At 48.0% G+C, this 16099-nt stretch overlaps 1 protein-coding gene across 1 annotated transcript in view; it reads right to left on the bottom strand.

Annotated features, from left to right (window-relative positions):
• Window positions 1-13963, bottom strand: part of LOC132886681 (natural killer cells antigen CD94-like) — a 33838-nt gene extending 19875 nt beyond the window's left edge. Inside the window, exons 1-2 of the mRNA XM_060921623.1 lie at window positions 13790-13963; window positions 13612-13710 (exon numbers count right to left, since the gene is read on the bottom strand). Of these exons, the coding sequence (XP_060777606.1) occupies window positions 13612-13710; window positions 13790-13868 (178 nt within the window). The 5' untranslated portion in view covers window positions 13869-13963. The remainder of the gene's footprint in view (window positions 1-13611; window positions 13711-13789) is intronic.
• Window positions 13964-16099: the final 2136 nt, after the last annotated feature.

Below are 16099 nucleotides of genomic sequence, written 5' to 3'. Positions count from 1 at the left end.
CTTCATCTCATTCATTTGGTGTAAGGTGGTCAGGATAGCTGTCTTAAGTCAGTCTTTTTCTCATCTTGATATTCTGATAAATTCAGCAGTGTTTAATATTATCAGAAGTTCTTAGTCTTGGCTCAGACAAGTAGTGACATGGACATGAACAACCAACCAATCAGTGATCTGTCTTCAGCACCAAACAGGAAGCAGCAAAGCAGGTTCAAGAAGATCTTTCAAAAGGAATCTAGTTGCAGTTCACACCAGTCTTGACCCTACAAGACCCTACTAAGGACACATTGTCTTTAGTTGTGAAAGGGTGTCAGACTTCAGCATTTGGCACCCTAGAGGACTTTGAAACAATTCTGAAAATACTTTTAAAAGTCTTCTAGTGTATGGTTAGCATTACCATCAGGAGAAATTTTCTCCATCATGTTCAATGCTGTGTTGCATTTGCATGCCATCTAGTGACAAGAACCCAAAAAAGTATGCATGCATCACTGCAGCCTCTGGGACTGTATATGGGTTGAGAGAGCGGTCACTCACTTACCATATACGGACGATATGAAGTAATGGTTAGCATTAGGGTGTATCCTGTGCTTGTCCTTAAACATTTCAAATGTGGGGTGTGTTCAACATCCAACCCAGGTGGACATGGCACCATGGGAGTGGGATGGGGGGCTTGGGGCAAGGCTGGCCCTGGCCCATCCACTCACAAGGCTGGCCCACCCACTCAAGAGGGTGAGAGAGAAAAAAAAAAAGTGTGTCACAAGGACATTTTTTTTAATTTAACTATTATACTTATCCATTTTATGACGGCAACCCTGGAAAACCATTGCCAAAGCAGCACACCACTCCTCACACCACCACTCCCCACACCACCACTCCCATGGTGCTGAGGAAGCAGCGGCATTTCAGCACCACTCTTTTGGATAGCCAGAAACAGCGTGACCACTGGATGGGGCCCGCTGATCACACACAGCTAAAGCGACATAATCGGTGCCTTGATTTACCCTCCTCAAGCAGCCACGGGAGTATAAAAAGGTACTGTGGCTCTCGGAGGTTAGTCAGCTCCCAAATGTCTCATCTCATCATCTCTAGCCGCTTTATCCTGGTCTACAGGGTCGCAGGCAAGCTGGAGCCTATCCCAGCTGACTACGGGTGAAAGGCAGGGTACACCCTAGACAAGTCGCCAGGTCATCACAGGGCTGACACATAGACACAGACAACCATTCACACTCACATTCACACCTACGGTCAATTTAGAGTTACCAGTTAACCTAACCTGCATGTCTTTGGACTGTGGGGGAAACCGGAGCACCCGGAGGAAACCCACACGGACACGGGGAGAACATGCAAACTCCGCACAGAAAGGCCCTCATTGGCCACGGGGCTTGAACCCGGACCTTCTTGCTGTGAGGCGACAGCGCTAACCACTACGCCGCCGCTCTGTTGATTTATTATTATAAATATAAATTATAAATAAATGGACTAGACCGGTGGTTCTCAACCGGTGGGGTGCGGACACTCTCTCAGGGGGGCGCGAGTAGGCTAGGATGAGGGGAAAAAAAAAAAAAAATCAGGGGGAAAAAAAAAAAAATCACGAAAATTCCCATGTCGAAAATGCAAGTGGTTGGACTACTATAACACAGAAACAAAATCAACCACACAGTTTCATTTCAAATTTACCAATACAGGGGGTAGTATTTTGAGCCTGTGACGCGATGTCACATAACTGCTAGGCTAGCCTACTATATAAGCGTCTGCACACGCGTTGAGCTTGTCTCTTACCAAGTTCGCTTGTGCCAGCTCTCGCTAGTCTATCTGTTATCAGTGTTGATATCGGTCTACTTTAGGCCTTTACTTCAAACCCAAAAAGTCTTTAAAAAGACTTTCCCAATCTCAGCCCTAGCAATTTTTTACTGCTAAGCATGCACTTAGCTAATAGGGTAAGCCTCTGCCTTTTTCACCGTGTTGCAACACATATGACACACGCGACTAAGACAATCACACACTCGTTCAATCACTCAGGACTACAATCTTAAGTCTTCAAATAAAATTGGCATTGCCTGCAAAATTGTTAAACACTTGCATTAAAGAACGTGTATAAGTCCCATCTGATTAGTCCCCGATACTTGTCTCTTAACATACTGTAGCCACACATCCAAATTATAATTAACAAAAATGGAGAGATTTCTAGTGAGGACCAACAAGGCAACCGACGCACCACCAGCTGCAAAAAAGCTTCGAAGGTACGATGAAGCATACCTGCAGTTTGGATTTACAGTCAGGGCTGATCTGAGACCTCAGTGTGTCGTGTGTGCCGAGGTGCTAGCAAACGACAGCATGAAGCCCTGCAAACTTAAAAGGCACCTCGAAACAAAACATGCTGCTATTAAAGATAAACCGGCAGAATATTTTTAAAAGAAAGCTTGATGGCCTTCATCAGCAACAGGCAGCCATTTCAGTGCACAGCACTGTGTCTAAACAGTGTTTGGAGGCATCATATGTAGTGGCCAAAAGAATAGCTAAACTGGGTAAACCGCGTACAATTGCAGAGATTCTCATTTTGCCGGCCGCACAAGACATGTGCAGAATAATGATAGGAGATAGTGCAGCAGCCAAACTCGGTGCAGTACCACTGTCCAATGACATAGTCGCTAGGAGGATTTGACATGACATCAGAGAGCAACTCAGAGTTCATAAAACAGAGTCCTTACTACGCGCTGCAGTTGGACGAATCCACTGATATTGCTGGGCAGGCACAGTTCCTCGCTTATGTCAGGTATCTGCGTGACAAGGCGATTGAGGAGGATGTCCTCTTTTGCCGGCCTCTTCAGTCGCACACTACAGGAGAAGCCATCTTCAATGTCTGATATTTTTATCCATGAAAATGGTTTGGCTTGGGACCGATTCGTTGGCCTATGCATGGATAGTGCACGGGCAATGACGGGCCGCGAGCGTGGCCTAGTTGCTCGTGTTCAGCAAGTAGCTCCACTTGTGAAATGGACACATTGTATGGTCCATCGCGAAGCATTAGCTGCTAAAAAAATGCCAGTTCTCTTTGACTCCGTACTGAACCAATCCGTGAAAACGACAAATCTAATCAAATCACGGCCGCTAAACTCTCCCAACTGCAATGAACCAGCTTTTGGGGGGGGGCAGCTTGAAAAAGGTTGAGAATCCCTGGACTAGACAAAAGAAATCGTTTCAGATATGTTTATGCTTATTACAGAGGGAAAGTGTGTTCCACTGAGCTCTAGCACCGGGCCATTTCCGGGAAATAAGAGTTCGGGTCATGGTGACAGCATGTGTATGTCACCCTTGGTTCGGAGGTTTCAGTTTCGAAAACTGTAAGAGTAGAAAAATATAAAGTACAGACACTTGTGGCCCTTTTCCACTACCCTTTTTCAGCTCACTTCAGCTCGCTTCAGCTCACTTCAGCCCGACACGGCTCGCGTTTCGACTACCTCAGAACAGCACGACTCAGCTCGCTTCAGCCCTGCTCAGCCCCCAAAACTCGCACGGTTTTGGAGTGGGGCTGAAGCGAGCCAAATCGAGCCAAGTGGGGCTGGGGGCGTGAGGAGACACTCCCCTGTGCACTGATTGGTGAGGAGGAGTGTCGTCACATGCCCACACACGCCCCGCGAGCACACTGGGATCTGTAAACACCGTAAACCCGGAAGAAGAAGAATTACGAATTACGAGAATTTCTGAAGCCTTATGCGCCTCGCCTCATCTATACGCTCTTGCCAGTATCTGTTGGCGTGGTCAGTGACAACAAGCCACAGCACCAAGACCAGCAACACTAACGACTCCATGTTTATTGTTTACTATCCAGGTCGTGAGACTACCGCTTAAAAGATCACTGATGTCACTGTTTGCGCCGCCTAATGACATCACGTGACGTCCACCCACTTTCGCTAACTCCACCCAATGTGTCCACCCATTTCCAGCCAGCACGGTTCAGCGCAGGTGTAGTCGAAATGCAACTCCAACAGCCCCGCTCAGCTCGACTCAGCCCAACTCAGCCGCGCTGGTAGTGGAAAAGCGGCATTGGTATATGTGGCAGCGGGGTCGTGGTCAAGCGCCGGTCTGTGACAGGAGGGCGGAGTCAGGGAAGGTAAGTGGCAGAATCACGACACCTGAGAGCAATTAACTTGTGTTTGTGCATCTTCCCAGTGACCGCGCCCTATATCAGGAGGGAGAGCGAGAGCGAAAGGAGCTCATCCCTGAACCAGACGCCGGTTGTGTGTGTGTGTCTGTGCGAGTGACTATTGTTAAACTGAAAAGTGTGGCAATAAAGCCAAATTATAAAACCTGATCTCTGTCCTGCCGTCCTCTGTGCTCCACCCACACGTAGGAAGTCTTACAGTGGTGCTGAAACCCGGGACAGTGGAGCACCAAACCAGCAGCCCCATGGAATCCTCCCCGTTCGCCGATCTGGTCCACGCCCTCGCCACGGCTCAGCAAAGCCAGCACCAGGCACTCGTCACGCTCCAAAAGGAGCAGGAGCAGCGCTTCGAAGCCCTGGTGCTGGCCCAGCAGGAAGATAGCGAGGCATTCCGGCATCTCCTCGCGTCGGCGGGGTCCACCAGCGCTCCGGCCGCGGGCCCGTCTCCCCTCATTGTCACCAAGATGGGCCCGCAGAACGACCCCGAGGCGTTCATCACGTTGTTTGAACAGGTCGCCGAAGCCTCGGGGTGGCCGATGGAGCAGCGCGCGGCGCGCCTCCTCCCCCTGCTCACGGGAGAGGCACAGCTGGCCGCGCTACAGCTCCCCGCCGACCGCCGGCTGGCCTACGCGGACCTCCGCCGGGCTGTCCTCCAGCGCGTGGGGCGCACACCGGAGCAACAGCGCCAGCGCTTCCGCGCGCTGCGACTGGAGGAAGTCGGCCGGCCGTTCGCGTTCGGCCAGCAGCTCCGGAACGCCTGCTGGCGGTGGCTGAGGGCCAACAATCGCGAAGCCGAGGGAATCGTCGACCAGGTGGTACTGGAACAGTTCATCGCCCGCTTACCAGCCGGAACTGCGGAGTGGGTCCAGTGCCACCGCCCGGCGTCGCTGGATCAGGCAGTCGAGCTGGCGGAGGATCATCTGGCGGCTGTCCCGGCAGCAGGACAGCAGATGGCATCGTCTCTTCTCTCTCTCCCTCTCCTCCTGTGTCCCATCCTCGCCCCATTCCCCCACCGCGGAGGCGGGGGCCGGCGCCACCCCAGCCGGCCCGCCGCACCCTCCCGTTTCTCCCTTTTGTGTCTGTCTCTCCCCCACCTCAGGTGAGTGAGCCCCGGATCACCGGTGCAGAGGGAAAGCCAGGGCCGGTTTGCTGGCGCTGCGGGGAGCTGGGCCACCTTCATCAGCAGTGCACAGCAATGGAAGTGGGTGCGGTGGTTCGGATCCCCGATGCGCCAGAGGCCGCCCTCGATCGGGCCGGAGCGTATCGCATACCGGTGAGTATCCAAGGGGCTACATATCAGGCGTTGGTGGATTCGGGTTGTAATCAGACCTCAATTCGCCAAAGCCTGGTTCAAAACGAGGCATTGGGGGGAGCACAAGGGGTGAAGGTGTTGTGTGTGCACGGGGATGGTCACAGCTACCCTTTGGTGTCGGTCCACATTATTTTCAGAGGGGAAAAATTTATAGTGAAGGCGGCGGTTAATCCTCGCCTTACCCACTCGTAAATTTTGGGGACTGATTGGCCGGGATTTCGGGGTTTAATGACGCACCTAGTAGAGAGTGGGTCCTGCCATTTGACAGGGGGAGGTCCCGGTGTCGCTTTGGCGGGAGCAGCTGTCACAGAGCCGTCTACGTAATCTCCGCGTCAGAGTGAGGAGCCGCCGGCTCCTCCTCTCTCTATTGGGGAATCCCTCGCGGGTTTCCCATTAGAGCAGTCGCGAGACGAGACTCTGCGGCATGCGTCTGACCAAGTGAGAGTAATCGATGGTCAAACGCTCCAGCCGAACGCCACCCCGTCCTTCCCCTACTTCGCAATTATGAAGGATAGACTATACCGAAGGACGCAGGACACTCAAACTAAAGAGCGAGTCACGCAGCTTTTAATTCCGAAAAGCCGCCGGGAATTGGTATTCCAGGCGGCTCACTTTAATCCCATGGCTGGACACTTGGGGCAGGATAAAACACTAGCCCGAATAATGGCCCGATTCTATTGGCCGGGGATTCGCGGCGATGTCCGTAGGTGGTGTACGGCATGCCACGAATGCCAGTTAGTAAACCCAGCGGCCATTCCAAAAGCGCCTTTGCGCCCTCTACCGTTAATCGAGACCCCGTTTGAGAGAATTGGGATGGATCTCGTCGGGCCATTAGATCGGTCAGCACGAGGGTACCGCTTTATATTAGGTCTGGTGGACTATGTAACGCGATACCCGGAAGCCGTGCCTCTTCGCAATATCTCAGCACGCAGTATTGCAGAGGCACTCTTCCGCGTCATCTCCCGAGTTGGAATCCCGAAAGAGATTCTGACTGATCAAGGCACTACGTTTATGTCACGAACACTGCGCGAACTGTATGGGTTATTGGGGATTAAGCCGATCCACACCAGCGTGCATCACCCACAAACAGACGGTTTAGTAGAACGATTCAACCGCACCCTCAAAAATATTAAGAAATTCGTAAGTGAGGACGCACGTAATTGGGATAAGTGGCTCGAACCCTTGCTGTTCTCAGTGAGAGAGGTCCCCCAAGCCTCCACGGGGTTCTCCCCGTTCGAATTATTATATGGGCATAAGCCGCGCGGCATCCTGGACGTGCTGCGGGAAAATTGGGAGGAGGGACCTTCACAAAGTAAGAATGAAATTCAGTACGTTATGGACCTGTGCGCAAAACTCCACACGCTCACCCACCTAACTCAGGAGAATTTGCGGCAGGCCCAGGAACGGCAAGCCCGCCTGTACAACAAGGGTATGCGCCTTAGAGAGAGTTCACTCCGGGAGATAAAGTACTCGTACTGTTGCCCACGTCGAGCTCCAAATTGATCACCAAGTGGCAAGGACCCTTTGAGGTCACACGGCGAGTCGGGGATGTCGACTATGAGGTGAGGCGAACGGACAGGGGTGGGGCGCTACAGATTTACCACCTCAATCTGCTTAAACTCTGGAACGAGGAGGTCCCCGTGGCGTTGGTGTCGGTAGTTCCGGAGAAGGCGGAGCTGGGGCCGGAGGTTCAAAAAGGAACATTGGCATCACGTACCTCTCCGGTCCCCTGTGGAGACCACCTCTCCCCGACCCAACTCACGGAGGTCGCCCAGTTGCAGACCGAGTTTTCGGATGTGTTCTCGCCCCTGCCCGGTCGCACTAACCTCATAGAGCACCACATAGAGATGCCCCCTGGGGTGGTAGTGCGTAGCCGCCCTTACAGGCTACCCGAACACAAAAAAAAAAGGTGGTTCGGGAAGAACTTCAGACCATGCTCGAAATGGGCATCGTCGAGGAGTCCCACAGTGACTGGAGCAGCCCGGTGGTCTTGGTACCCAAGGCCGACGGGTCGGTCCGGTTCTGTGTGGACTATAGGAAAGTCAATGCGGTGTCTAAATTCGACGCGTACCCAATGCCTCGTATTGATGAGTTGCTCGATCGACTCGGCACTGCTCGCTTTTATTCGACACTGGATTTGACGAAGGGATATTGGCAGATCCCCTTGACTCCACTATCCCGAGAAAAAACGGCCTTTTCCACATCGTTTGGTTTACACCAATTCGTCACCCTTCCGTTTGGGCTGTTTGGGGCGCCCGCGACGTTTCAGCGGCTGATGGACAGAGTCCTCCGCCCTCACGCCACGTATGCGGCAGCATATTTAGATGACATCATCTATAGCAATGACTGGCAGCGGCACCTCGAACATCTGAGGGCCGTCCTTAGGTCGCTGAGGCGAGCGGGGCTCACAGCCAACCCAAAGAAGTGTGCGATTGGGCGGGTGAAAGTACGGTACCTGGGCTTCCATTTGGGCAACGGGCAGGTGCGTCCCCAAATTAATAAGACGGCAGCAATTGCGGCCTGCCCGAGGCCCAAGACCAAAAAGGGGGTGAGACAGTTCCTGGGGCTGGCTGGCTATTATCGTAGGTTTATGCCTAATTATTCGGACGTCACCAGCCCGCTGAATGATCTCACTAAAAAGGGGGCATCAGATCCGGTCCAGTGGACGGAGCAGTGCCAGCGGTCTTTCTCAGAGGTAAAGGCTGCACTGTGTGGGGGGCCACTTCTACACTCCCCTGACTTTTCTCTCCCCTTTATGTTGCAGACCGATGCGTCAGACAGAGGGCTGGGGGCGGTTTTGTCCCAGGAGGTGGAGGGGGAGGACCGCCCTGTCCTGTACATCAGCAGGAAGCTGTCGGTGCGTGAGGGGCGCTACAGCACCATAGAGAAAGAGTGTCTGGCCATCAAGTGGGCGGTTCTCGCCCTCCGGTACTACCTGCTGGGGCGCCCTTTCACCCTCTGTTCGGACCACGCGCCCCTCCAGTGGCTCCACCGCATGAAAGATGCCAACGCGCGGATCACCTGTTGGTATCTGGCGCTCCAACCCTTTAATTTCAAGGTGGTCCACAGGCCGGGGGCGCAGATGGTCGTGGCGGACTTCCTCTCCCGTCGGGGGGGGTCGGCTGCAGGGCGGTGGGGGTATGTGGCAGCGGGGGCGTGGTCAAGCGCCGGTCTGTGACAGGAGGGCCGAGTCAGGGAAGGTAAGTGGCAGAATCATGACACCTGAGAGCAATTAACCTGTGTTTGTGTGTCTTCCCAGTGACCGCGCCCTATATCAGGAGGGAGAGCGAGAGCGAAAGGAGCTCATCCCTGAACCAGACGCCGGTTGTGTGTGTGTCTGTGCAAGTGACTATTGTTAAACTGAAAAGTGTGGCAATAAAGCCAAATTATAAAACCTGATCTCTGTCCTGCCGTCCTCTGTGCTCCACCCACACGTAGGGAGTCCTACAGTATATTTTACTTCTGTGAGTTTTAAATTGTTAATTTTTGTATTACGCTTCATTTTTGTGGCTACTGCCTCATAGAGTAAATATATACGCTATATTTACTGTATGGACATGGGATCAGAAAAAAATGTATTCATAAGCAGTAGCCACATGTAGCCATAGGGTACCTATTTTTTTCACAATATCTTCCTTCATATTCATCATAAGTCCTAACGGGCGAGGTTTGTTTTGCCTGGCAACACTTGTTACTAGCATGTTTCAACAAGTACAGTGGTGCTTGAAAGTTTGTGAACCCTTTATAATTTATATTTTTGCATAAATATGACCTAAAACATCATCAGGTTTTCACAGAGTTCCTAAAAGTAGATCAAGAGAACCCAGTTAAACAAATGAGAAAAATATTATACTTGGTCATTTATTTATTGAGGGAAATGATCCAATATTACATATCTGTGAGTGGCAAAAGTATGTGAACCTCTAGGATTAGCAGTTAATTTGAAGGTGAAATTAGGTGTTTTCAAATCAATGGGATGACAATCAGGTGTGAGTGGGCACCCTGTTTTATTTAAACAGGGATCTATCAAAGTCTGATCTTCACAACACGTTTGTGGAAGTGTATCATGGCACGAACAAAGGATTTTTCTGAGGTCCTCAGAAATCGTGTTGTTGATGCTCATCAGGCTGGAAAAGGTTACAAAACCATCTCTAAAGAGTTTGGATTCCACCAATCCACAGTCAGACAGACTGTGTACAAATGGAGGAAATTCAAGACCATTGTTACCCTCCCCAGGAGTGGTCAACCAACAAAGATCACTCCAAGAGCAAGGTGTGTAATAGTCAGCGAGGTCACAAAGGACCCCAGGGTAACTTCTAAGCAACTGAAGGCCCCCCTCACATTGGCTAATGTTAATGTTCATGAATCCACCATCAGGAGAACACTGAACAACAATGGTGTGCATGACAGGGTTGCAAGGAGAAAGCCACTGCTCTCCAAAAAGAACATTGCTGCTCATCTGCAGTTTGCTAAAGATCACGTGGACAAGCCAGAAGGCTATTGGAAAAATGTTTTGTGGATGGATGAGACCAAAATAGAACTTTTTGGTTCAAATGAGAAGTGTCATGTTTGGAGAAAGGAAAACACTGCATTCCAGCATAAGAACCTTATCCCATCTGTGAAACATCGTGGTGGTAGTATCATGGTTTGGGCCTGTTTTGCTGCATCTGGACCAGGACGGCTTGCCATCATTGATGGAACAATGAATTCTGAATTATCCCAGCAAATTCTAAAGGGAAATGTCAGGACATCTGTCCATGAACTGAATCTCAAGAGAAGGTGGGTCATGCAGCAAGACAACAACCCTAAGCACACAAGTCGTTCTACCAAAGAATGGTTAAAGAAGAATAATGTTTTGGAATGGCCAAGTCAAAGTCCTGACCTTAATCCAATCGAAATGTTGTGGAAGGACCTGAAGCGAGCAGTTCACATGAGGAAACCCACCAACATCCCAGAGTTGAAGCTGTTCTGTACGGAGGAATGGGCTAAAATTCCTTCAAGCCGGTGTGCAGGACTGATCAACAGTTACCGGAAACGTTTAGTTGCAGTTATTGCTGCACAAGGGGGTCACACCAGATACTGAAAGCAAAGGTTCACATACTTTTGCCACTCACAGATATATAATATTGGATCATTTTCCTCAATAAATAAATGACCAAGTATAATATTTTTGTCTCATTTGTTTAACTGGGTTCTCTTTATCTACTTTTAGGACGCGTGTGAAAATCTGATGTTTTAGGTCATATTTATGCAGAAATATAGAAAATTCTAAAGGGTTCACAAACTTTCAAGCACCACTGTATGTAGTAATGAAATTTTATTTTTCACTTCAAGAATAAGTTTAGAAAAAACATAAGTCAAATAAATAAATGGAAATCAAAATGTATCTCATTCTTTCTTACACAGAGGGGTATGGTGCACTATTGTTTACAAGTTTTGGTTTATACTTACAACTGTAAATGGCATCAACAGCATCTATAACATCAGTAGCCGCCTAAGCAGTGCACTGGTTTCTGCAACTTTATTAATTACAGTCTCATTGTCTACAGACACGAGGATTTCCTTTTCTACACACGTTAACATGAAGGCTTTGAAGTGCTCCTGAGTCAGTGAGCTTTTCATATCAAGGATTTTGTATAGAATCTATCTATCTATCTATCTATCTATGTTTTCTAGTATTCTAGGAACATGAAATAACTTTAACCGCTCTCCCTGACCCCTCACTGCTAATTTCAGGTTCATCATCATTCTCAGCAGGGGAGTTAGGGACATAGGCCTATATGCCGCTCAGAAGCTATAAAAACATTTTATTAAGGTGTTATTTTACTGCATACTCATCTTTTTTTTTTTTAAAGATCATGTTCCCCCCCCTTCAAATGACTTTTGCAAACTGTGCGATTCATTACATTGGCCTATACAAACAGGCTAATATTTGAATTGATTTGATATTTTGCTTTGCAGCAGGTTGACAACATAACATTCTATCTTAGCCTAATAATTACCAAACAATTCATTATCTCTTCCTTTACCAGTTGTGTTTAACCTCTTGAAAAAGTTTCTGTCAGCTTGGCACATTTTGCCGTGTCCTATTCCAGCACCCTTCTCATTTAACCTGGCCTTTTCCCAGTCATCTTCTCTTTCGGAAAATTTCCTTTGTCTGGGCATGTTGGTCTGACTTTGAGAAATTCAATCCGGACACCACGTATACAAGCTGTTGCCTTCTGGAAGGCATTTCACGGCAATAAAAACAAGAACAAACAGAGCGGGGGGGAGGGGGGGCGGCTAAGATCCTCTCTGGCTAAGATGTCTGCCAGTTTTCTGGAAGTCCTATCATACTTCCACACCAGTCGAAGGGATCTCATCCCAAAGTGCGTAGATACATGTCTGTGAAGATTCTCAGTCATCCAGGTACATAGTAACATGTACATGGCAGACATCTTAGCCAGAGAGGATCGTTCATTTTTGTCAACCTGGAACAACCATCACTGAACAGAGGTGGGGGTCTAAGACATCTTTTATCAGCCACCTACAATGCAGCCATCAGCATTCTGATTCTATGATGATCCATGAGAGGATAAATACTTTATACTCCCTATTTGTCAGACAGAACTGAGGAAGCCTTTCAGACGAGAGGCGAAACGTCTTCAAGAACCTTCAAGCAAGTCCAGTTGCTCTCTTCTACCAACCACAGATTACACTGAAAATAATTCATAGAAATTTACATGGTGGGCGGCACGGTGGTGTAGTGGTTAGCGCTGTCGCCTCACAGCAAGAAGGTCTAGGTTCGAGCCCCGTGGCCGGCGAGGGCCTTTCTATGCGGAGTTTGCATGTTCTCCCCGTGTCTGCGTGGGTTTCCTCCGGGTGCTCCGGTTTCCCCCACAGTCCAAAGACATGCAGGTTAGGTTAACTGGTGACTCTAAATTGACCGTAGGTGTGAATGCGAGTGTGAATGGTTGTCTGTGTCTATGGTGGGGTTTACATTAGACCGTATCAGCGGATCATCAGATTAATGTTTTTAAAACGATTAGTGTGCACACAGCAATGCCAATACACGATTCGCGTGCACACAGCAACGCCAATACACGGATACGCTTGGCTCCGCAGGCATCCTGCGCTCCAAATCACTCCACCCTGAACAGCGAGTGCCCTCTGGAGGGTGCGCACTCCAGCCCTGCGCAGCTCACAGAGCGCGCGAGTGAAGCGCACGAGCAGTGATTCGGGACTGAGCCGCTGTGTGTGTGATCTCAGTGCATATCGGGCATGCGCGTCACTTACCATTTGCAAGTGGAAGGATGGCAAGCCTAAAGACAATCATAACTACATAATGGGCAGTATTTGCAGTATTTTCATACTTTTATACTCTTTAATGAAAGGTGATACAAGGCGGAAGTCCGCGCCGTTTTTCAGCAGTTGCGTCACATGACCAACGCCAGCGAATCAGCAAGGTGGATGTCACAGTGACGTTGTCCAATGACGATGCCAGCTAGAGCTCAGCACAGCGTATCCGCGTATCCTCAATGTTTACACAGCACCGGACCAGACACGATCTGGATTGAATACGTGGACGTTGGCGGATTCCCGTTTCCCGGCGTTTTAATGTAAACGGACAGTGCATCCGCGAAGAAAACAAGACAGATACGGTCTAATGTAAACTTGGCCTATGTGTCAGCCCTGTGATAAGTCAGCTGGGATAGGCTCCAGCTTGCCTGCGACCCTGTAGAACAGGATAAAGCGGCTAGAGATAATGAGATGAGATGAGAAATTTACATGATTTAAATGTGTTGGCTGTATATGAATAAACTGGACCGTGTTTACACGTTGTTTTCGTACAACCAGCATGATTTGATAAGAGTCCTGGAATCAAAAATATATATATATTTTTTTATTCCAGCTGAACTGAGAATCAAACCAGCACTGTTCAAGATCTGAGCTGGCACCAATACCCACTGCACTACTGTACCCTAATGAAGTAAAGATGTACAATTAAGTAAATAATGAGTGCTTTTTAAACAAAGATTTAGATTGTATTTCCTGATTTGAGTGAAGGCTGGGAGTAGATGTGTTTACTGCTGATGTTTACAAAAGCGCAAGTTTGGTTCTAGATCTAGATCATTAATCTGCCAACCACTAACACTTTACTTACACTTCATAGCCAGAGCAAGAACCACAGCCAGTAAGAGCAAAGAGAGAATGATGAAAAGAGCGGAAATCCTCTTGTACACTCGAACCCTGGTGTAAACATCTAAACACAAACAGAGACACGCAGTTAGCTGAACCCAAACGACTATAGGTTTTGTGTGTCATCAGCTTTCATCCTTTACCTGCACTCGGTTCCTCCTTGGATTTCCCAGACGCTTTCATATCAGCGTAGGGACCGAAATTACAGAATTTGATGTACATGATGGGATGTGATCTATCGTAGCTCCGTCCGGTTTAATGTGGAAACTCTGCAACAGGGCTCCTGCGGCTGCTCGCTCTCTCTCTTTAATATACTGCGCACGCGCAGCCACTGAATGGTCCAATGGCAGGCTCCGTGCCTGTCTCCATGGCAACCTCACAGCCTGTACTGGGCACTGTTTTTGGATTGGGCTCGAATTACACCTTTTTTTTTTTTTTTTTAAGGATGGCGCACTATTTTAGCATACATTATAGCAGGGATAGTGCGCAGTTTCGGGCTGAGCCCTGAGTCTTAACATTTTAGTTTAGTTTAGTTTATTTGGCCATAAACGTACAATAAAAACGGTACAGGTATGGCAGGGATGACACAAAAAAGCATAAAAACTTGTTTCCATTGTGGTCCCTTATCACAGACAAAGAATAGCTGCACACAATTAAAAAATAAAAGCATAGCAAAAATGTGAAAACTAATACCATAACAAATAATACTAAACAATATTGATAATGTTAATAATAATAGAAAAACAAGAAAAGCAGGAGAAAAATAAATAAATAAATAAATAATAATAAAGAAGGGGGGCGGCACGGTGGTGTAGTGGTTAGCGCTGTCGCCTCACAGCAAGAAGGTCCTGGGTTCGAGCCCCGTGGCCGGCGAGGGCCTTTCTGTGTGGAGTTTGCATGTTCTCCCCGTGTCCGCGTGGGTTTCCTCCGGGTGCTCCGGTTTCCCCCACAGTCCAAAGACATGCAGGTTAGGTTAACTGGTGACTCTAAATTGAGCGTAGGTGTGAATGTGAGTGTGAATGGTTGTCTGTGTCTATGTGTCAGCCCTGTGATGACCTGGCGACTTGTCCAGGGTGTACCCCGCCTTTCGCCCGTAGTCAGCTGGGATAGGCTCCAGCTTGCCTGCGACCCTGTAGAAGGATAAAGCGGCTAGAGATAATGAGATGAGATGAGATGAGATATATATATATATATATATATAATGTATAATAATGACAAACTGAACACCTGTCGCATCAACAACAAACTGGTAAGTTAAGAGGAAGGTTCTTTCGATGACGTCATATAGCTCCTCCTCCTCTTTCGTCTCCTGGGTGCTGCAGCCCCGTCAAATTTGCCCAGATAGCCGTGTTTTTTATCATAACTTGTAAAATAGGCGCCTTCGTGAATTAATATATGGATCATTGGGAATTACTTTTTATGTTATAAAACATCGCCAAAGATGTCAAAAACGTGTCATCAGCACTTTAACCCTTCGATGCAAAACATGTGTCAAAAGTGACCTGGCTGAGTTTTTATCTTCTATATCTTTGCAATAAATTAATTCCATCATTCAGTATTCAAGGTATTCCTCAATTAACTTGTTTTTGATCATCATACATCCTTATTTTATTTTTTTTCCTTTCTTACTTTTCGAATAAAAACCCTTTTTGTATCACTACCCTTCACAACATGGGTCAAAAACGACCTCATGTCAACCCCTACGGATTTTGGCATTTTAAAAATGGTACGGGCGTAGTGGTATTCAGCTACGGATTTTTCTACATTTTCACCTTAAAATTATTTTGATTTATTACCATCAAAAAAAATCATCATGAAATACAAAAATGCATGGGAGCCGCCATTTTCTACATTTAGAATTACTCAACCGGTACTTCCGCTAGCACCAACAAGCCATTCCGAATGTCTGAGCATGCGCAATTGTGATTTTCTATGGAATCAATTTTGTGCCAAAATGTTCATACAATACTTTTGAAATATCAAACAAAAACGACAAATCAAAATACAAAAAAAGGTCAATTTTTTTCAGACTGGCAAACAAATTATTCGTGTAATCGTGCAAAATCTCAGTCTATTACTCTTCAGAAACCTTTTATTTTTGTTCCGCGTCTATCTCAGTTTTGTTTGACGTAATTTATTTTGGTTGCGATTCCAGCTTTCTCGTTTGCGCTCCCTGACTTTTTGCTTGCAGTTTTGGCACAAACTTCACGTGTGGGTGGGCTGAATGGGTAGACTTAGCTCCACTACCCAATATAATAGCTGTCTTGCTCACATTAAACACACCTGCATAATGTGCACTACTGCAACACATGTGTCCCGCACTTACACTTTGTTGAATTAATTCAATATCATAGTCGCCACTGAAGTCCACTCGATGGGGCGTCGTGGTATTCAACTGAAGTCCACTCGATGGGGAACACAAGTTACCCATTCCCATTGGGTAACTTGTGTTT

This window comes from Neoarius graeffei, chromosome 5, assembly GCF_027579695.1.
Source record: "Neoarius graeffei isolate fNeoGra1 chromosome 5, fNeoGra1.pri, whole genome shotgun sequence".
NCBI classification, from domain to species: domain Eukaryota; kingdom Metazoa; phylum Chordata; class Actinopteri; order Siluriformes; family Ariidae; genus Neoarius; species Neoarius graeffei.
This window is presented reverse-complemented; position numbering and strand designations above follow the sequence as displayed.